We start from the raw sequence: 23,336 nt of genomic DNA, 5'->3' as shown, positions 1-23,336 counted from the left end.
TGAAAGTCCTAGAAACATCTGGAATATCTGGAACATTAGCTTCAATGCTTAGAATTTACATGTGTTCTCTGATGACTCGTGTTATTGCAGCTACTGCCAGCAGGTGTCGCCCTCTGATTGGTTGATTTCTTGTCGTGTCTGCCCCTCATAGATTCAAGTTTGTTTTTTGTTTGTTTGTTTGTCTTTTTCCTTCTGAGTCAGCGTTCATATACAATCTGAGTTGAAGTTAAAGCACTGACTCAGTCCAGGATCATGTGGACCAGGTGGATCAGGTGGATCAGGTAGATCATGTGGACCAGGTGGACCGGCTGGACTGGTTCCCATGACCTGGTTCACTGAGGGTAAGTGATAATAAAGAAACACTGAACCTGATTGTGAGAGGAAACAGGAAAACTGCATGTGGTTTGTTTCCCAGTTAAAAGCTTAAATGCATTACATTACATATTTTTCTGGGTGTAAAGAAAATGGGACAAACATGTTCATCTTTTTAGTTTCTTTGTATCAGTTTGGGGATTTTTAGTGTATGCGTCTCAGTGACATCACTGCTCGTATCACATGTCTGCATGTAGGTCAGAGAAAATAGTATATTACTGACACGCCAAATGAGATGACAAAGATGTGTCATTGTTTTGTTCTTTCTTTAGAGATCATTTTCTTCTCCTATACGCATCCTTCTCCTCCTCCTCCTGTTTGTCCAAATGTTCAGGGAACAAACATTGTTAGTGAAAACAAATAACCCAAATGTCAATGTTAACTAGATGAATGTTCCAGCCACTTCATAATCTGACTACAGTTAAAGATGACTCAGATAAATGAGTAGTTCCTTCCTTTTGTTGATGTTTACTGACTCGATAAACCTGGATTTACGTCGTGTTTTCTACGATTGTTTCTTTTTCTTCTTCTGTAATGTTTGTTTACATTAATATTAGTCACATTTAAATCTTCTAGATCATCTTTTGTTTATTTACAATGTTATTATGTTATATTGATATATGATATATTATCTGCATGTGAAGTCACGTCGGTTTTTAAACAGCAGGGACACAAATAGACATTTTAACTTCTTCATCATCATACAGACAGACCGACAGACAGATAGATAGATAGATAGATAGATAGATGGGGAACCTGGAGGTGACGTATAAGGCCGTGTGGATGACGTCAGCAGCTCTGTGTCTCGGGGTGTGTTTGTTTGTGAGAGGAAGAGGCTGGTTGGATGTTGGGCGGGGTCTGAGGAGAGGAGAGGGAGAGGGAGAAAGGTAGAGCGAGAGAGAGAGAGAGAGAGAGAGCGCGATCTGCTGCAGAGACAAAAGACAAGAGGGGGGACGGACAGGGACAAAGACAGCCAGACGGAGAGTAGGACAGACACACATAAAGACAGACAAAGCGGGGGACAGACGGACACAGAGCCCGGGAGGATGGGCAGGCAGAGCGACCGTCGGTAGCGCTCTGTGTTCGGGCACGGAGCTCCAGGATGAGCGTAGCGCTGCAGGACCTCCGGAACACCGTGAGTACACGCACACAAACACACACACACACAAACACACACATACGTAATCCTAAAAACGTGCACGCTCGTGCTCGTGCTTCCGTGCATCTGTACTGTGTCTGCAGCTGATCAGTGATTAGTTACTGGGAGTGATTGAATGAAGATGTGCGCGCATGTGCTTGCGTGTGTGTGTGTGTGTGTGAGTGAGAGAGAGAGAAACATTTCCAGGCCTGAAATAATCAGCTGTTTCCTCCCTCTGACGTCACTAATCAAACAGGCATTGATTAGCCATCTGAGCACACACACAGCTGCAACTTGTCCACCTATTTTGTGGAGGGATTCTTGGTTCAGATCATTTCATCCTCAGAAGAAGAAGAAACTCCCTCTAAATTGTCAGAATAAAGGCCTTTTCTTCTGTGTTTCTTTTGTATCACCTTCACTGACCAGACTGATCTTCACCCCTCCAGCTGTTTCTTCTTCTTTTTCTTCTTGTTGCTTCATTTGATTTGTCAACTAACTTTTTCTTTGTTGATTCTTATTTCGCTTCATGAAGACTCTGTCGATGACGTACCTGTGTTAAAGCAGAGCAGGTAGCATTTACAACAGGTACAGCAAGCAAATGGTGCTTTTCCACTGTTCCAGCACAACTCTACATGGTTTAGTTCGTTTATAGTACCTCCTCAACGTGGGCGGAGTCATCATAACACATAAATAAAATGCCGTAAAGTGCCGTAATGTTGTTTTATACGAGGCACACACAGGAACAGCTGTTTCTGGTGAATCATTGAATCCTTAGAATCAGTTAATTAAATAGATTTGTTCACAGAATTGTTCAGTACTTCCTGCGTGACTGGATGCAGTCACTGAACTGAAATACGGTGGAAAGGAGACATGATGCAGCTTGCAGCCCGCGATCGCTTTCTTTCGGCACTAGACTCTGTTTAATGTTTAGATTTTAGACATTTCCTTTGCTAAATGTTGGAGATTAACACTTGTTTTCTGGATTTTTAAGTCTTTTTAACTGAACGACAGTTCGGCATTGTTTGGTTTGATTCTTGTGTAGGACGTCTCGCTCATTATTCTTCCAGTGACGACACTCTCTGACCAATCAGTGGACGGCAGTCTGTTGATGTCGCATTTTAGTAGCTCGCTTGGAACCGAGAGCAGAGCAGGTACTAAAAAAGTACCAGGTACTATCGTTAATGGAAAAGCAAAAAAAATCAAGTAGAGTTGAGCTGTGCCAAGCCAAGTCGTGCTGGAAATGTGTAGCGTAAACGTCACAAAAATGCAATCATTTTAAAGAACATTGTGCCCCAGAATGGAGGCTCTTGTGTGTTGCCAGGTAGTTAAAAGATCCTATCTACTATATCTAAGTAACTACATTTGTGACCCTTTTCCATCAAAGTGAACCTTTAATCCTGAGATTCTTTTAAGCACCAGTTGCTTTTCCACAACATGTATACGTCACTCTATATCACACAAGAGCAACATAAGGCCCCACAAACCAGTGTTGACTGCCCCGCGACATCCCTCTGAGAAAAAACCCACCCCTGCTCTATATGTTCTGAAAACACACACATAAACAATGGCTGAGTACTCACATGCACGTACATATACAGTACTGAGCAAAGGTCAAAGGGCACCACCAGCTTTGTTGTTTTTTACCTGTAAAATTCTGTGATCATTGTCATTTGCATTGAAATTAGAGCTGCAACTAACGATGATTTTCACTGAGAACATCAAGTTCTCAGTGAAGTTTAGTGGTTTGATGGAATTAAATGGTTATTGTAACTGGAGGCAGATAGTTGAGGCTGGTGCAGGATCACATTAGCGTGATGGCGCTAACATGGTTTTGGTAAATACTTAGAATTCCTCAGGGGGGCGACAAAAGTTCCTCACTGGACCTGAAAGAAAGTTCACAGTTGGAAGATTCAGTGAATGGTAGTGTAGCTGAAGTCATGTACTGTGGCGCTACTGGCTGCTGATTGTTTGCTGGTAGATATTGTTTTTTATGTGCACTCAGGTATAAATTACGACCAGATTCTTGTTTGAAATGATATCAGCAATTTATTTTCCTCCAATGTCCGCGTATTTCTCCATTTCCATCAAACAAATCAAAACGAAACTTAAAACCGAGCACAATAGAAGACTGTTTTCTCCTTTCAATCGGCAACACCTGAGTAAAATGACAGGTGACCTCAAATTACCCAACATGACCCCAGTGTCAGCCTCAGGCTGAATATGAGAAATGAAATACAACCCCCCTAGTGGTTAGAGGGGAAATCACACAAATAAAAATGAGACATGGCTCCTACAGAAGGGAAAATGAATCAAAACTGTGTAAAGATCATCTAACTGTGGCTGGCAGCTAAAAACATGACTCCACCCCCTTCACGTCCACCATACACACACACCCAGGTTTGTGCAGCATTCAAATTGAGGACATTCAGACATAATACATCCCCTAATTAAATGCCTCACCTTTAACCTAAACCCAATTTTTACCCTAACCCTAAAACCAGGTCTTAACCCTGATAAAGCACTTTAAGACATTTCCCAAAGGTCCTTGCTTACAAAGAATTCAGGTAGATCTTGGTACATGATCACATGAGCCAGATTCACTCAAAAACTTTGATTGGCTGAAATGTGTTGCTCCTTTCAGGAAACGTTGAGCAGGTATGAGGAAATGAAATGACGTGTCAATCAGAGTCCTACCTGTTACCTGTTACCTGTTACCTGTTTGGTCACAGTGGAGCTGGACCTTCAGGAAACTGTCAGACAACATTCCAGTGTGATGACTGACAGAATGTGTAGGCTGATGCATGTTTTTCACAGGGTTCCTAAAAGAGTTGAGGAACAAAAACCTTTCGGGAACCAGTTGACGTCATTGTTTTTATCATCACTATCATTAGAGAAATCATTTGAAAAACTGTTCACTCCACAGTGTTGGACAGTCAGCGAGCGATGTGTGTGTATGTGTGTGTGCTGGGTTGGGTTGGGCAGGTTTGCTGTTTCCTATCTGCAGCTCTGTGACTTCCTGTCTTAAGACGCCCAGTTTCCATCTGGGCAACAAAACAAGACGAGCAGATTGACCCCCCGCCACTGCTGCTGGTCTCCCGCTCTGCAGGTCGGACCCTTTGAACCACAGAAAACAAGAGTTACTGTTAAGTGTCAGAATAAAAGCTCAAAGTTTTGTCATTAACTTCATCATCATCATCATCATCATCACCGTGATTTCCCAGTCTGTAAGACACTGTAAGTTGACTGTAGGTGTGAGAGTGGATTGGTTGTTTGTGGGCCTGTGATGGACTGGCGATCTGTCCATGTCAGCTGGGATTGGCACCGGCACTTTGTGTCTCATCCGCTCATTTGACGTCTCCAACATTTTCAACATAAACCAAGCTGTGAGTACGGATGAATTAATAAAGATCTATCATTATCACACCTAATAATCAGTAATTATACGTTAATTATACCACAGCTACTGTAACTCCCTACCTCAGTCTCAGTATTTAAATACTACTTACTTTATGACTAAATGTTACTTTAGTTAATTTGCATATATCATTATGAGTATTATTATCACACTGACTATCAGCGATAGAGTAAACTAGTAGCTGGTTTAGGTTCTGGTTCTTTGTTTTTGTCTTGAATTGTGTTCATGTTCAGAGGTCATAGGTCAAAGTGGGGGCTTCTCTGATGTAGAGGTTATAGAGGTGCTGATGGAGGAGGTCCATGTTGTCCTTGAAACAGAAATTACAGTCTCTGATACGGATTTATGTTCTCGATTTGTGGGTTGAACTGACAGCATGGAGGACGTGAACAAACGCGTCTGTAATGGTGCGTTCAACACCATCTGCCTCCGTTTCTATGGCATCATTTTATTCACCTTCATCTGTTCCAGCAGAGTGATCAGTCAGCTGAGCTCCTCAGGGTGGACGTCACAGACATAAGCAGATATTTAATGACTTCATGCTTCCTGCTCTTTAACATGGATGACTTATTTTCTGTTGGTTCCTCCTGTTATTCTGTGTGTGTGCTTGTATTTGTTACCTCTTTAAGACCTTGTCTGGCATTAACACTAATACCTTGTTAGGACTCAGTGCAGTGCCCTAAAAAGAATTGATGCGCAAACCTGTGTGTGTGTGTGTGTGTTGTCGCAGGTGTCTGCTGCTGTGCAGATAAATTTGAATTGAACAGGATGTGTTGATGTTAGCTCCACCCTCTGCCTCTCTGTTTGCTGTAAACAGAGGCGCTGGCTCCAGTCGTCAGTGTTAATATAACTTGACACGAGGTTTGTCTGTATGAGCTCAGTGATGCTGCAAACGCACACACACACACACACTCACTGTGTCTGTTCATTTGATCTGTTGTTCATTGTAATGTGACATTTACCTGTTACAGTGGAAGATTCCTATTTAGATTCAGGTTCCCGTGTTTTACTGAATGACAGAGCTTTTGCTGTTTTCAAGAAACAAAAACTTTAAAGATGACGAATGTGAATTTATCGGCAAGTGTTGCTCCTTTTTTGTGTTGATTACTGCATTAATCCCATTTCAAAACATTGCGTGAGTGTGGTGCAAGTAGGCAGAGCCCGACCTGAAAATGTATGCAAATAAGAAGCTGCACTTACACTTCATCCCACTGTCTGCTTTATTTTTATTAACATTGAACTTATTTGGTTATTTTTTGCACGTCAGCAACAGCTGGAGATTTAAAGTGTGCCTGGTTGGATAGGTAGTAGATAATTTGATAACCATGGACATAAAGACAATTCGTGGCCTACATGCATAAGACAACACCACTGACTGTAATTGATTAGATTAGATTAAATATTTGTATTGACCTCAAGGTAAATGCAGAAAGGTCTTTTGTGTTAGTTTGTGCAGTAGGGCTGCAAAGGGGCGGACAATGCCTGGAAAATTTCTGGTAAATTTCCAGAAAGTTTCCATGAAACTGAGTCATATACCAACATAAATATAAACATTTTGTTTTGTATTTTTAGGTTCTTGGGCAGCTCAGTACTGATGGAATATATCCATCTGGTTAGCGTTTACCTCAGCCTCATGCTTTATAGCCACAGTAGCAGCATCTATATACTGTACATACTGTAGCTAGTGTCTCCTTTCAGAGCAAATTAGTTTTCTGATGCTCTGACTGTACATAAATGGGAAACATGTACGTCCACAAGACAGAAGGAGACACGTGTGGTCAACAGCATCTTATGTCTCATGTCCTCATACTGTTTACATTGTGTGTGTTTGTTTTCGACAAGCTACACCAGCAGTTCCCACTCACACTGACGTCAGTGGTGGAAGAACAGATGATGCACTGCTTGTTTAACTGTTTCTGCAAAGGCATTTGTCTGAGCCCAGTGTTTAGATTACAGACACTGTGAGGGGACAAAAGACAGAGAGACACAGAGAGAGAGAGAGAGAAAGACAGGCAGACAGGCAGAGGTACAGAGAGAGAGAGACAGATCTTACATAAGCTAGTGAACTACATTAGAGCTGAATAGAGATGATTCACACACATTATCTAATTACACACACACACACAGTGACATCACCCTCTACAGAAAGATATAACACATTCCCATCGCTTAGCAACCTCACTTGCCCACTCTCCCCTCTCTCTCTCCCCCTTTGTGCATCATCAATTAAAGACAACAGAGCCGAGCGAGAGACACTGACCGACTGAAACAAAGGGAGGGAGAGAGGTTTCAGAGGGTGTTGAGGAAGGAAACAGTTGGAAACCTCTGGTTTCCTGCAGGACAGAGACTCTGAGGACAGACAGGAAGACGTGTCCACCCTTCTGAGTATGACTGACACTGAGACCCAAGGTTACTTTAGACCAGGATATGAGGTAATTTCAGACCAGAAAGTTCACTGTTCACTGAAGCTGAACCTGAACCTGCTTCAGTTTTAAACCAGGACCTGAAGCTGCAGCTGGAGAAGGCTGTCTTATATTTGAGTCCTGGGAGGAGACTGAGATGCAGAGTGACTTGTCTTCATGTTAAAACTCTTGTCTCCTTGTTTTTGTTTTAAATTCCCAATTGATTTGGGGTTTGACTCTGACTTATTGGCCTTTAGACTCACTGTGTGGACAGAGGTACAGTTCAGCGTATGGACTCCAGTTGGACCATGTCAGTGCTGGTTTCAAGAGGAAACCAGATGCAGCATACCCGGGGTTGAAGTGGTGAAAAGATATGAGCTCTGCTGAGAAAGCGTGTGTTTGTCTCTGCAGGGTGGAGCTGCACTGTTTATGTTTCTGCCTCACAATGAGCGAGGGAGGGAGGGAGGGAGCGAGGGAGGGAGTGAATACGGGGGGAGGGGGGTGCAAACACAGTAAAAGGGAGATTTATTTGATCACAGTGAAACAAGTCCTCATGCTGAGATGCTTCACACGTCCCTGTCTCATGAGATTAAAGCAGCTCAATAAAACCAAGTGAACACCATATCCCAGCATGCACTGGGGGAGAGGCTGCTCTCCTCCTCACCTGCTCCAGGTCAGATTCATGCAGATGTTTTCTCATTAACCTCTGTAAGTGTGGACATCACTGACATCAGGGACACCATTGACAGCCTCTCTCTCTCTCTCTCTCTCTCTGTCTCTGTCCGTCTCTCTGTCTCTCTCTCTCTCTCTCTCTGTCCCTGCAGATGTCCAGCTATAAGCGAGCTACTTTGGAGGAGGAGGAAGTTTCCGATGCTCCAGCTGATGCAGCTTCGTCTCCTGACGGAGTGGAGGTCAGTGAACACATCACACAGTCGTTTAAGGGATAGTTCACGTTTGTTTGCGTTAGTTTAAGTCTCCGTAAACATCTCAAGGATATGTTTGCAGCTTTTTCCAACAAGAAAGTGAAGATTGCTGTGTAAATCGCTCACTCCCTTCCCACCAAAAGTCTGCAGAGAAGAGAGAGAGGCATTATTATATAACAGCACATGGGAGTTGTTGAGTTCTGTGACTTTGGTGTTTCAGATCTTTTAATCAGACATACAGATTATATCTTAAGAGCATGTCCGGGGCAGCCCAGAGCGAAGCGGAAAGAGAACTTGGCTTGTGACCAGGTCAAGGGCTGGGGTGCCCCTGAGCAAGGTACCCAATCCCCATTGCTCACTATTAATTGGACACTTAAATTGACCCCAGCCACAGAGAGACCACATCCAGTGAACTCCTTGTGCCGGTCCCAAAGTGACGGTTGCATCAGGAAGGGCATCTGGCGTAAAGATTTCATATGTGGATCATCTGTTATGGTGACCCCCAGAGAAATCTGAAAGAAAAAATATAAAATAAAACTAAAGAAATAAAAAAAGAGCATGTTTACTGCTTTATCTTACAGCTCGACAGACATTTAAACTGCATATTCTCCTGCACCAAAACACTCCTGACACAGAGGCTGCAGCTCTACTGTTGATTATTGTTGGGAAAAAAAGTTTACAGTCTTTAAAACACCCAGTGTAAGTTACAGGTGACGATGATGATTTTTTGTTTGTCAGTGAAACTGAGAGTGGACAGAGACTGAGTAAATGTACTTCCTGTGTCTAACTGTTCCCAGATGAAGTTTTGAATCTAAAAAAAAAAGCAGGGGCCTCCTTCATGTGGGTCTACCGCACAGAAAGGAGCAGGAGCAGCAGGGGACCTGAAGAAAATGCTGGACTTTGTACAACAGCATTAGTCAGCTGTGTATGGTGGGATGAGAGGGAGGAGGAGGCACTTTAATAAAGCTGGAGCACACTGACCAGAGGACAGAGACTGAAGCCTTGTTTAAGCTTGTGTGAGGCACAGACCTCAGCAGACAGTTCACATAGAGGCATTGAAAATACTGAATATAATTACACTGCAGTGCAGACATAACATGTAGATTGCAGAGGCCGAGCATTTGTGTTGTTCAACAGCTCCACAATTAGATAGATAGGTAAGTAGGTAGGTAGGTAGGACGGACTTTTCCTTTCCCACTGTTCATTCCTTTCCTGTGTTTCTTCATGTCTCAGGTGGGCTTCAGAAAAGGGGGCGTGGACATCCTGGGCAGGAGGACACAGCTGGAGGTCATCCTATCTGTCCTGCTGCTCGCCACCCTGCTTGCTCTGACGGCGTGTCTGCTGGTGCTGGGACTGAGCTTTAGTTCAGGTACACACACACACACACACACACACACACCTGATTCCTCATCTACTCCTCTGTTTCCTTCTGCTCTTTGTTTGTTTCCCTATCTCCTATCTCCATTTCTCTGCCTCCTCCTGTACACCCTTCACTAGTATGTCCTTCTTGTATCCTTTCCCACCACTTTCTTCCATTCCCTTCCTCCCATCCCTTTAATTTACCGCCTCCACCTCCCTGTTTCCTTGTCCTCTTCCCTACCACCTCCTTTTTCATTTTAGACCTTTGTTTCTTCCCCTTAAACCGTCTGCACCTCTCCTTTCCTATCTTCTCCTCTAAGCCCTGTGCTTACATTTCCATTGCTTTCATTTCCTCTTCTCTCCTACCATCCTGAACTCCTCCTTTCCTTCTCAGCCCATCCCTTCCTTCCCTTCACCCATTCCTTTCTTTTTGTCACCCTTCCTTTCCTTTCCTTCCCCCACCCATCTGTCTCTACCCTCCTTGCCTCCTCTTGTCTTTTACTCTGTCCATGGTCCACCCTCATAAGAGGTGCTGGGACGTTGGACAGGATGGGAGTTGGTGTATTAGACATGTGTCCATTCCTCTTGCCCCATTGTTTTGTGCAGACAGTGGGCGTGGCCTGTGCCTGTCAGAGGCGTGCATCACAGTGGCCAGTCAGATAGTGGAGGCAATGGACCGCAGCGTCGACCCCTGTAACGACTTCTACCAGTTCGCCTGCGGTGGCTGGATGAGGAAGAACCCGCTGCCAGACGGACGCTCACGCTGGTCCACGTTCAACAGCATCTGGGAACAGAACCAAGCGCTCCTCAAACACCTGCTGGGTAAGACAGGCTGGGTGGGAGCACAGAGGGCCGGAGCCAGAGAGGTGAGAGAGAGACAGGGAGACAGATGGGTAGAGACCAAGAGATGGAGAAAGACAGGTGACGTCAGATGGGTAGAGACAGAGGTGGAGAGAGATAGGGGATAGATGGGTGTCCTTAACCTGTCCTCCATCTGTCCCCCACCTGTCCTGATATATCCTCCATCTGTATTGACACCCTATTTTTAGAGAATGGCACGTTTAACGGCAGCAGCGAAGCGGAGAAGAAGACTCAGTCCTACTACTTGTCGTGTCTCAACACACCGAGGATCGAAGAGCTGGGAGCTCAGCCTCTCACAGACCTCATCGCCAAGGTAACCCCTCACTATGCCTCGTCACCATGGCAACTCCATCGCCCAGGTAGAACACTTTCGCAGCAGGCGCCAGGGAGACTAAATAGAGGATTATCTAACCTGTTGGTCCTGACACATCCAGTGTGGGCAAACATCGTACCAGAGAAACTTGCGACCGATTTGTGAAAGATTACATACAAATGAAAACACTCTGGGTAATGGAAGACAAACAAAATGACACAAATCATGTGAAGAAGCTAAATTTGCATTAGTATTCGACTCATTTTACTATAAATATTTGAAATTAGATTCCAGTGATGCAGTGTTGCGAAAGCCAGTCAGCATTGACTCTGTATCATGTTGCTGTGTAAGTGCAACACGAACACTCACTTTACTATGAACCCAGTTAGTATTTAATGCTACGTGACATTTACTATGCGTTTGGTGTGAATGCACTGTTGCAGATATGCAGTTTCCGAGATGATTGTCCAGGAATCTGTTTGTTTTATTTCTTATAAAGCTGATGCAGTGAAATATGGTTAAAATGATCATTCTTGACTCTGCAGTTTATGAAATAAAGTGTCAGCATCATTAAACTGATCACAGTGACAAATCACCGTTAAACTGCTGTAGCCAAACTGTGCTCTGTCATGGCGTCTGGGTGTGATCACGAACAAACACATAATATATGAACTTTGTGCAGATTGGCGGCTGGAACATGACGGGTCCCTGGGACAAAGACAACTTCATGGAGGTTCTGAAGGTAGTTTCTGGTCCATACAGAGCTCAGCCTTTCTTCAGCATTGGAGTCAGTGCTGACCCGAAAAACTCTAACAGCAACATCATCCAAGTGAGTCGCACCATGGCCCAGATCCAAATCCCCAACTCTGAAACAAAACCAGACCCAGACTCTGAACCACATTCAGAACTCAGAGGTCTATGATTGGTCCAAAAGTAGTCATCACTGGTTGCTTAATCCCTTCTGCAGGTGGACCAATCAGGGCTCTTCCTGCCATCCAGGGACTATTACCTCAATAAGACAGCCAATGAGAAGGTGAGACTTTTTCCCATCAATTGTTTCAGATAATGACATCACAAAGTCTGTAGACCTGGATTGATTGCTGTGCTTCCTGCTGGTCACAGGTGCTGGTGGCGTACCTGGAATACATGGTGGAGCTGGGGATGTTGCTGGGTGGAGAGAGGAGCACCACCCACCACCAGATGCAGCAGATTCTTGACTTTGAAACAGCGCTCGCTAACATCACTGTCCCTCAAGACCAGCGGCGGGATGAGGAGAAGATCTACCACAAGGTTACCATCTCTGAACTGCAGGTGAGCTTAACAGCAGCTGCAGGTGAGGGTGGGGGTGATGTAGCTGCACATCAGCTTAAAAACAATATCATGCCTCAGCCAAACTGGATGTGTGCGCAGAGGGTTGTGCTGCTGATCTCTGTTGTTTACACTGGAGGTGTATCTGCTGCAGAGCTGTATTTGAAAACTGCCATATACAGTATATATATACTTTAAATGTCCTGTTGCAGCAGCAACCAGTACTCTGCAGTATGATGCCATGCATCTGCTGTTCCTGCAAATATTTCACATTAAAAGAAAGAAAAGAACAGATTTAGGGAAGAAAAACACAAGATTACATTTACACTTAAACAAATGCAGAACATTTTGTGGTTGTGACATCATGTAGACATTGAAACTGTGGTCAAAGATCATTCTCTATTTTGCTGTGAACCGAACCACAGCTCACAGAGTAAATTGCCCCTGGTGACAGTTTATGAATGTGAGTGTGAATGGGTGACCGGCAAAATTGTAGTGTTTTGAAAGGTGCTCAAGAACAGAAAGACCATTTCCTCTCACATCCAGTGTGGCCTAGACCTCAAGTGCAGCTCAAAGGCCAAGATGGCCAACACAAATATTTGTCCAGTCTGTCTAGAGGGAAAAATGTATCACAAACAAACAGTATGAGTCTTCTTGGCTCAGCCACTGTGTTTGTGTTGGACTGGGTGTGTGTACGTGTGTGTGGATGGATGTTATGTCGTCTCCGTCCCTGCTGCAGCTCTCTGTCCTTCAGGGCTGCAGATGCTTTTGGGGTCCCCATGGCAACTGTTGCCATGAGCTGTTGCTACGTGCCTGTATCTGAGAGAGAGAGGGGGAGGTTAGATAACAGGTTATTATATAAACGTGGAAAAGACGAATCCTGATCTTTAATTTAATTTGATTTGCTTTTCACCTGTGCTCCAGTAAAGTAAATGACAGTAAACTGATTCATATGTGATGAAAACAAAACAAAGAAGCATCAGCTGTTGTGTTATAGGTTCTGGCTCAGAGCATCATTTATCTGCAGCCAGTGTCAACACGGGTCTCATGCTCACAAGCAAAACTGGAGAATTTATTAAATAATCAACAATTCATTAATCACATCACCTGTAAATACAAAAAACACACGAGGAAATGGATTAAAAACAAAGAAAACTAAAACGAGAAAGAGACACACATTATGTAAGAAGTAACTAAATACAGGTCCTTGGATACATTACTTATTTACTGGAGAAAAGAGCCACTTCAAATATCATCTCCACTGAATGACTTTGACAACTGCTGTATATAAATTACAATCAATCAATAAATAATGATGTTGTTTCCTAGATTCTTTTAAGACTTTATTGATCTCTGTGGGAAGATTCACAGTAAAGATGCAACATTAAAGTGATCAATAAATGAATGCATCAGTAATATGACACTATGTTTTATATAACATCACTTGTGTTTCAAGTTATTTTCATCTCTGTTTTATTCTATTAGCTCTTCAAAATGTTATTGATTGTTTTAATGTTTATAGTTCAAAGTACATTGGATGCATTTATTTATTTATTTATTTAAGTTATTCATCCAGACATTAACAACGATATGTGTTATTAGTGCTTTTTCTCAAGTAATAGTTTACTTGATATTAAGTTGTCACATCTCATTCATATTCACACAGCATAAGGTTACATTAAGTGACATAACAGGTTTGATTTCTCTGTTCTTGATGTCACAGTGCGCCCTCTGCTGGATCCTCACAGGCATTAACTCTCTCACAGATGCTGTCGCCCTGTGTTTATGGCCCTTTGTGTAGCGACTTCAAGAGAGTCTGAGAGGCTGAGGTTGGGCCCGATTGTTCGACGTACTCAACAAAATTAATTCGATTGGATCAAGGCATAAACTCATAATCAAAAGAATCACCGTAATTAAAGAACCAACCATAAATAGTGTGATCACAAACAAATAATTCCAAAGTGTTAATACACTGAGTTGTAAAAATGCATGCAATTTAAAACAAAATGTCCTCTGCGTTGAAACGTTTAGTTTTTCAGGCTTTGGGCTGGACTACTCATTTCCAGTGAAGAACAATCTTAAAACTTCAGCATACCGAGACATTTTGAAAAATACCTTTCCTCTCTTCTTTTCTCTCCCTTCTTACTTTTTCTTTCAGCTATTTGTTAAATGAAACAGTTGTTGGGGTGTGGGTGGGGGGTGCTTTCTTTGATTATGGTTCTATCTTGTCTATCCTTGAATACGTCATTACAGGCCTACATTACAGGTCATTACAGGTTCGTGTGATGGTCAGGCGTCCTAGATAGTGTATGTCTCATAGGTTTTCATTCTTCTGGTTTAACCTCAAAATATCAGATTCCTTAATTTAAAACATTTTAAAACAAACATATCTTTTCCATATATGTCTCCACACCAACAGCACCTACGGATCATGGGGCATGTAGTATTTGGATTTGACCCTGTATTCCTAGGCTAGTGTCTTTGACCATCCTGTCTCTCTGTTGTGACGTCCTCTTGCAGCTCCTGGCTCCATCCGTGGACTGGTTGGACTTCCTGCTGTCCTCGCTGTCACCATTGGAGCTGAATGACACCGAACCCGTTGTCCTGTATGCCAAAGAGTACCTGCAGCAGGTGTCCGACCTCATCAACAAGACAGAACGCAGGTCAGAATCATACAGTACAGCACAGTAACAAGGAGGGCACTTCCACATTGCTCGTCCGCCTGGCCGTCCTCATTTTCATAGTCTCAGTGGTCTTTGTCAAAGTCTGCTTAACCAGAACCAGGTCCTGACCAGGTTCAAGGTCAACCACCATTCAGTCTAATGTCCAAACACCAGCTAAAGTTCCCTGTCCCTCAGCTGGACTGTGTGCTTATATTGCTAATGTTTGCATGCTAACAGGCTAAGCTAATGTGTTTGTGCATGTGTTCAGTCTGTTGAATAACTACATGATATGGACGCTGGTTCAGAAGAGTGTGACCAGTCTAGATCAGCGCTTCGAGAACGCTCAGGACAAACTGCTGGAGAGTCTCTTTGGAACCAAGAAGGTAGTTACACCTCAGATACTGCACTGTTAATGCTAATGTAGAGTTCATGCTAATGTTAACACTACTTCTGTTACTATTGTTAATACCAATGTCGCTGTTGTTAGTATCACTGCTGCTGTTAAAGAGATAGTTCAGGTTTTTTATGGTGCTGTTGTATAAGGTACTGACTTTGCTGTGAGCGCCCCCTGCACTCTGAGACTAGAGGCCCATTCCTGTGTGGGCCTACATGTTTCAAGCAGTCTCTCAACACAGGGGGCTAATCTTAGTATGGATACACGTGTTAACTCTGTCATTAGTCTTTATAGTGTTAAAAGTAGTTGTTAATGTTGTTGTTAGCACTGCTGTTATTGCTTCTCATACATTTATTTTCTGTCACAGCAGCAGGTAAATACTCCTGACGGTCACTGTGATTGGTAATCACCCTCCTTGTGTCAGAGGTTCTCAGATTTTCAGTCCTGTTGGTGAAAATGTGAACTGATGCAGCTTTAATGGGTTCTTTAATATCCCTTTCCCACTGAGTTTGGAGCCTAGTCCTAACTTGTACTAACTACTGTTGATTAGCTCTAGTTTGGATGCTGGTTCTTGATAAATATCTGCAAATCTTCTGCAACCACCTGGCTGGTTCTTCCTTGCTATGGGTATCTGGCTGTTACTGGCTCTGACTGGTTCTATCTGGATATTACTGCTTTTGGACTCCAGGAGGCTTACTGTGTTGACGCTATTAAAAAATACTAAGAAATAAACCTGCTGGAACTGGTTCTAACCAACTCAAAACCAAAACACAAAAACCGTTCAACGCAACTACATGGTGCACCAGCAGCACAGGCACTATAATGTCTGTGAAGGTTCTTATGTTATCCAGCTCATATAGTCATCTCAAGTCCAGTTGCCTACAGCTACCTAGTGAAAATAAAGGAACTAAAACACTATTAAGTACTCATACCGTATTGTAACATTATTAGTGGGCAACTGGCTCTTAGTTGGATTTTAATTCTATGTAACAGATCCTAACTGGTTCCTATAGGGTGACACTGGCTCCAGCAGGTTGTGGATGTGAAATCTATAAAAAAAGGAACCTTTCGGTGTGAATGGGGACCTGTTCTGTTTCAATTACATTCTAACTGCCTCTCACTGGTCATCCAATTGCTTAACCTAACTTCCTGTAACTGTTTGCTGTAGTCCTGCACGCCGCGCTGGCAGACCTGTATTGGGAACACTGACGACACACTGGGCTTCGCTCTTGGAGCGCTCTTTGTTAAGGCAACATTCGACAAACACAGCAAAGACATTGTGAGTCGCCGTCTTTACTGCACGTGTTTACACGTGCAGAAATACTGATTTCTGCAGGGACAGGTACACCTTCACCTAAATAATGTCTGTCTCTCTGTTTTTATACTTCAGGCTGAGGAGATGATCAACGAGATCCGCTCAGCATTTAAAGAAGCTCTTGACCGACTAAGTTGGATGGACGACCAAACCAGACAGGCTGCAAAAGACAAGGTATGCACACAGGTGGACGTGTGGACATGCAAAGGTGCATTCACACCAAACATGACTACTTTGAATGTTTCTAGCATTAGCTCCAGGAGAGAAGTGATGTGTTGTATCTACTTGTGTGACTGTGGTCATGTCACTTTTTGTGTGAACGTACCTTACAGCAAATGTCTGAACAAATCTCTTATTGTCCCTGTTTGTCCTTTGCTAGGCAGATGCGATCTATGATATGATCGGATTCCCAGAATTCATCCTGGACCCCAAAGAGTTGGATGATGTTTATGATGGGGTAAGTGGAGGCGATCGGTGTTTACTTATCCACCTGCAGACAGTGAAGCATGCCTATGATGCTGATAACTGGCGGGTTCTGTATGTTTCAGTACGAAGTGTCAGACGACAGCTTCTTCCAGAACATGATGAGCTTCTACAACTTTTCAGCGCGAGTGATGGCCGACCAGCTGAGAAAGACACCCAACAAAGACCAGTAACTGACACACACGACAAGTATTGGTGGACCGATAGGACCACAGATTAACTCCTCCTCCTCTTCCTCCTCTTGTTTTCTCACCTCTCCTACTCTCCTTGTTTCTTCTCCACCTCTCCTTGTTTTCTTTCCTCCAGGTGGAGTATGACACCTCCTACAGTTAACGCCTACTACATGCCCACAAAAAATGGCATAGTCTTTCCTGCTGGAATCCTTCAAGCTCCGTTCTATTCCCACAACCATCCCAAGTTGGTTCTCCACTAAGTCTACCTGTCTGTCTGTCTGTCTGTCTGTCTTCCTGTTTGTTTGTCTGTACACCTGCCTGTATGTCTATACAATAGATACGTTGTTGTTTTTTTGTGAATTTAAGCTTAAACTTAAAATAAATCATGATTTAATGTCATCATCTGGACAAACCTTACATGCCAACTCCAGTATATGTTATGTCTGTTTGGATTGGCTGTAATGAAGACAGCAGCCTCTAGGGGGGTCAAGAGGACTTTCTCACGTATACATTGTGTGTTTTTAGGTCACTGAACTTTGGTGGGATCGGAGTGGTGATGGGTCACGAGCTTACTCACGCCTTTGACGATCAGGGTAAGTCTGGGTCATTGGTTTTGACTTTTGTCAATTATGACATTCTCATCCTGATTTGTCTTATCGATCATGACAAACAGTTTTGACTCATCCCTGCTCTTACATTTCACCATTCCTTTAACAACCAACTGCTTCCTTTTTACACCTCCTACTTCTACACATCAGGTCGTGAGTATGATAAAGAAGGAAACTTGAGGCCATGGTGGCAGAACACGTCTGTGGAGGCATTTCGTCAGAGGACAGAGTGTATGGTGGACCAGTACAGCCACTACACTGTCAATGGAGAACATATTAATGGAAAACAGACACTGGGAGAAAATATTGCTGACAACGGAGGCCTGAAGGCTGCGTACCATGTAAGTACCAACATTTGACCACATGACCTATGTTGGTCTGAGGTAACAAAGCATCACACCATGTTTTTCTTGTCTTCAGGCCTATCAGTCATGGATCCAGAAAAATGGAGACGAAAAGAGACTTCCTGCTGTCAACCTGACCAATGACCAGCTCTTCTTTGTGGGATTTGCCCAGGTAAACGAACAATAGTGTGGCATTCACAGGGATCTGTACTTGGCTCACTTCTGATTCTAGTGACCCTGGTTCTCAAGCCATAAGCTGATAACTGATGATTTATATTCATGTTGTGAAATGACTCTATCAAATCTGTAATGGCGCTTTTCCACTACCCAGTTCCAGCACTGCACGACTCAGCACAGTGCGACTTGTCGTCCGACACAAGAATCAAACTGAAAAATACCAAACTGTAGATCAGTTAAAAAGACTTAAAAATCCTGAAGATGTGCATTAATCTCCAACATATAGCAAGGCAATTTCTAAAATCTCAATATTTCACAGAGGAGTCTGGTATATTTAAAGACAGGACTGCTGAAAGCCGTTTTCGCTGTATTGCAGTTCAGTGACTGTGTCAGATGACTCTGCCTATGTTGAGGAGCTGCTATAGTAAAGAAAAACCATACCAAACCATACAGAGTAGAGTCATGCCGTGCCGTGCCGTGCCAAGCCGTGCTGGAACTGGGTAGCGGAAAAGCCCCCTGACTTTTCTGTCAAAAATGATTCCTTCAGATTCACCTCAGTTACCCAAACTTAACAAAGGTGGCAGCAGTAGCCCATCATCCTCTGTGTCCTCACAAATGACACTTTATAGAGTTTTTGTCTATGAACTTTGGTGTGAGAGAGTGAGCAGTACACAAAGGTGCTGCAGGACTCACTTTTCTTGTCTGCAGTCCTCTGACTTTGTCGTGTTCCCTTCAGGTGTGGTGTTCAGTTCGGACACCCGAGAGCGCTCATGAGAGCCTGGTGACCGATCCTCACAGCCCTCCCAGATACAGAGTCATTGGCACACTTGCCAACTCCCCAGACTTCAGTCGACACTTCAACTGTCCCACGGGGACACCAATGAACACTGGGAGACGCTGTGTGGTCTGGTAGACAGACTGAGGCTGTCTGGAATCTGTTATCGATCAACAGCTTATTTATCAGGAGTTGTACAGGGGGATACTCAGTGGACTTCACACAGTGACATGAAGGACTGATGACGACAAAGAAGCCACGTGAGGAGTTGCTGATTTCTGCTTCATCACTGTTATTGTTTTCGTTATTATTAGTGGGCTGTGGTGTGTGTGTGTGTGTGTGTGTGTGTCTGTGTGTTGTCAAACATGAAAGTCTCTCCGATCTGAAAACATCACTGTGATGACATCTTATAAAGTTTAATTATTACATCATAGATTGTGGTCCTGGATATGATTATGGTATGGATCTAGACTTTTCCATCTGTTATTCCAAGAATTATTCCAGTTCTCTGAAACATGAGTGAGGCAGTGAGATATTATGACGAATGTTGAAAGAGAACTGTCAGAAAATGGACCTAGATTTGTCCTTTCAGAAAGCTCTGCAGGCTTACCTGAGGCGTGGGGCACTTTTTGAGGTGTAGCGACGATTAGTTTTGTTTTTGTGTGTGAAGTTAAACACTGGAACTTTACAAAGTGGATAATTTCAGAGCAATGGAAAACTTTATGGCGACGACATCACACCAGAGGCAAAGGGTATTATTTTCCTGTGATGAGATTTGATACAAAGTCAGTACAAAGTTAACACAAATGATCCTGTGTCCGGACTTTTTAATAATTTGTGAAAAGTCACGTTAAATGTTAGTGTACCATGAGACACATTTGAAGGTGTGAAGTCAAACCTCAGCCAATAAGAATCCAGCTGCACTGCGGCCATGTGCCTTGTTCCATGTTGTTGTTAAGTCACTTCTCTCCTTTTTAAACACCATTTCCCATAATTGTCAGATGCTCTGAGCTCATGTTGCCTTCAAATGTTCACAACAATACATCCGTCATGTGGCGTTCGCAAAAGCTCAGACTTCATGAGTTGTGGCCCGTTTGCTGATGTTGTCAGAAATGAGAGATGTATTTCCTCTAACTTTTATACGAGTCTGCTAAATTGTCAGTCAAAGTCTTTTCTTCTTTGCCCGGTCCCGACTTCAAATGTTTCATCTCACTGAAGCCAACAACATGTCTTCATGGATGGGATTAGCAAGATCTGCGTCACCTGGCACATTTAACATGACTAACATGACATTTGGGTCAAGTCCTGTCTTTGCACTGACTTTGTGTGTAATCACATTGTGCAAAACAATTTCATTGTACAATAAATACGGGACGTTGTGACTGGTTTTTCCTTTATGTTTGAATGTAAATTGGCGGTTGGTGAAGGAGGCACTGCATCTCCACCAAAATCACATCATCCTTTCTTCCTCAGGCCATCGCATGCATCCCCAAAAAATTCATCAAAATGTATTTTAAACTTTGAGTCATGCTGCTCACAGACAAACTGGATCAAATCCTAACCTCAAAAAACAAACAAATAGCTTTACAATACAAACAATACTGAATTTCAATGTAAAGTTTCATTTCAGTTGATTTATAAACTGAAGTTGTAAGAGATTAATACATTTATTTAATTTTTTTTAAAATTTGATCAAAACTTAACTTTTTTAAACATTAACCTCTAAGTGAAAAAAAAAAAATCTGTGGACGTGTTTTATTCTGAGATCGTTAGTTTGTGTGCACATCAAACCTACTGTAACTACTAACCACTATACTAGTCTTATCATGTTAACCAGGAACAAGTGCAACAAAAAAACACAGGCCTTGTTAAAAAAAAAATTATGGTTGTAAAAAGTGAATTTGGATAAGTTGCCTTAAAATTTTTAAGTAAAAGCCTTAAAATGTGAGTTTCAAGTGCTGATGTCACCTATTGCCATGAAAGTATAATCAGTTTTTTATAGGGTAACCTCAGAGGCTGATTTGACCTGACAGACATGGTGCAGTCAGCTTAAAATGAACAGCATTTCAGAGTGAATCAAGTTTTTGTTTTGTTTTCTAAAATATTAAAATTAGATTTTACTCTTAGGTTTGCAACTAAAACTAAATAAAGTTTGTTTTATGGTTCATCTCTTTTATCTTGTTTTTTAAGTAAGAATGCGTAGAAATGCGATAATTGAATTAAAGAAATGGTTTTTGCCATTTGATTCTTAGCCTCAGCCTTCGTTACCCATGATCCTTTACGCTGGACTCACATGTTCACGTTCACTCTGAATGGAGTAGCACCAAGCGCCGCCAAACTACATTGTGGATTTGTTGCTTCACTACACTCACATTGTGTGCGGCAGAAGTTCCGAAATGTTCAACTTTCTTCATGTCATCCTGAGCGTGAACCAGAAGTTGAGAAATGTTGAACTTTCCTCGCATCAGCACGGGTGCCTGCCAATCAAATCACCTGTAACACTAGCTCAGACACCTTACAGTACAAACAGAGCTCACAGACAGGGTTGTTCTCCTCGTTATCAATGCTTTTTGCTGGACAAAATGTGCCAAACAATGGTGAATATTGCATCACCTTCACTTAGCATTAGCAACTCTTGCTACGTAGTTAGCCATGGCAGATTCTGGTCTGCTAACCTCTGATAGCTACCTCCAGGGACATTCTAAGACGCTTAACATAGCTTAATGTCCGAGAACAGCGACCGATCGTCACCAAATTTCTCATAGACACCTCTACTCATGTCCACTTTACAGACAAAACAGAAACCCCAGTATTAAAAAAGCTTAATGTAGCTTAATGTCCGAGTGTGTCTGTAAGAAACAAAGATTCACAGATGCTTATCCTAGACAGCATCCATTATATTGTGGATTCCGTTTTCATTTTTGGAGAGGTGAAAGTGGACATGATTGGAGACGTCCATGAGAAATTTGGCGATGATTGATCGCTGTTTGCGTGCGTTAAACTACGTTAAGCTTTTTCACGTTAAGCCCCTACCTCCAGCACCAAGAGTCACACCTGCTCACCGTCAAACGTTGACATGACATGTACATGTGAGTCCAGTGTTACGGCCTGTACATACTCATTATCTGTGTGTGTCCTTATGACAGGGGTCATGGGCATGGTCAGGGTAAAAATAAAAGCAATTGTTCAGTAGGGGATATTAGCTTAAATTTATATCACAATATTTCACAACAATTCAAAAGTAGTTTTGCTCTGGAACGGATTCAAAGGCTACAAAATGAATTAGGAAATACATTTTTAAAAAACCACATGGAATAACTCATAACTTGTTATTAAGTTGCGGGACGCATGAAATGGATTGTGGGGCCGCATCGCGAGTTTGAGACCCCTGCTCTTTAGGAGTTCTGCACTGGAGTTTCTTGTGAAGTATAAAATGTCCTGACTAGAACTAGCTTTGTTAAATGTCTCTGTTCTTGCCGAGTATGTACAGGCCTTAAGTGTTCAATTCTGACAGTTGGTGGAGCTCTCAGCCTCATCTGGACTTCATCATCTAAAACAAACATTAAAGTGGGTATTGTGACAACACTGCACACTGTGTGTGTGTGTGCATGTGTGTGTTTGCGTATGTGATGTTTTTTTGTTCAGAAGAAGCTGCTTCCTGCCAAAGATGTTTCTGTGTGTGTGTGTATGTGTGTGTGTGTGTGTATGTGTGTGTGTGTGTGTGTGTGTGGTCTGTCTGTCTTTGTGAGGACCCCAGTCTTCAAACCTTCATATTGAGGATATTTCAGGCGATATCGTCGGTCCTACTCATGAGATTAAACCTGGCTGTAAAGTAGAGGCCTGACAGTGTGTTATGTTCCTAGAGGTCCTCACAAGTATGGAAAGACAAACATGTAAGTGTGTGTGCGCTTTGGGGGTCAAAGATGTGTAATACTGTGTTTGTCCTGTCCAGTAGACGACAGTAGATCTAGACAGGGCTTGTTGGAAGTGCCATCTCTCTGTCCTGAAGGGCCTAAGCTGCTCTGCTTGTCCAATCAGAGAGCTGTGCCGTCGACAGCCGCCTTCAGAGGTTTAATCAAATTGTGTAAAGAAAGCATGACTTGGATGTTTTCTGCAGATTTACAGAAATACTTAAAACATTAAAGATTATATGATTCACAACATGTGATTGTGTCCTTTGTGTGCTTTCCTTCCAAATGTAAGACCTGATGATGTGAATAAATACTCCCTCATTTATTAATCTGTATGTATACTGTAGAAAGAAATCTACATATTAAATATATTGTTAATATTGTTGAGTAAACACATGCCCTCAG

At 42.7% G+C, this 23,336-nt stretch overlaps 1 protein-coding gene across 1 annotated transcript; it reads left to right on the top strand.

Annotated features, from left to right (window-relative positions):
* The first annotated feature begins 1,259 nt into the window (after window positions 1-1,259).
* On the top strand, window positions 1,260-23,183 carry ece2b (endothelin converting enzyme 2b). The gene is made up of 19 exons (XM_058633682.1): window positions 1,260-1,507; window positions 8,149-8,235; window positions 9,481-9,616; window positions 10,213-10,428; window positions 10,656-10,780; window positions 11,463-11,609; window positions 11,748-11,813; window positions 11,903-12,091; window positions 14,609-14,751; window positions 15,020-15,134; window positions 16,314-16,424; window positions 16,536-16,634; window positions 16,840-16,917; window positions 17,009-17,112; window positions 17,250-17,360; window positions 17,642-17,709; window positions 17,875-18,065; window positions 18,145-18,240; window positions 18,982-23,183. The coding sequence occupies exons 1-19, from the start codon at window positions 1,475-1,477 to the stop codon at window positions 19,156-19,158; spliced, it is 2,292 nt and encodes a 763-aa protein (XP_058489665.1). The 5' UTR covers window positions 1,260-1,474; the 3' UTR covers window positions 19,159-23,183.
* The last annotated feature ends 153 nt before the right edge of the window (window positions 23,184-23,336 follow it).

Source organism: Solea solea, chromosome 7 (genome assembly GCF_958295425.1).
Source record: "Solea solea chromosome 7, fSolSol10.1, whole genome shotgun sequence".
Classification (NCBI taxonomy): domain Eukaryota; kingdom Metazoa; phylum Chordata; class Actinopteri; order Pleuronectiformes; family Soleidae; genus Solea; species Solea solea.
This window is presented reverse-complemented; position numbering and strand designations above follow the sequence as displayed.

What these genes read in the sequence shown, in the direction of transcription:
- ece2b (XM_058633682.1), top strand. Translation starts at nt 1,475, where the DNA reads ATGAGCGTAGCGCTGCAGGACCTCCGGAACACC. An exon ending in GGGACTGAGCTTTAGTTCAG is followed by an intron (nt 9,617 to 10,212) that starts GTACACACACAC and finishes TGTTTTGTGCAG; the next exon opens with ACAGTGGGCGTGGCCTGTGC. An exon ending in TTACCATCTCTGAACTGCAG is followed by an intron (nt 12,092 to 14,608) that starts GTGAGCTTAACA and finishes GTCCTCTTGCAG; the next exon opens with CTCCTGGCTCCATCCGTGGA.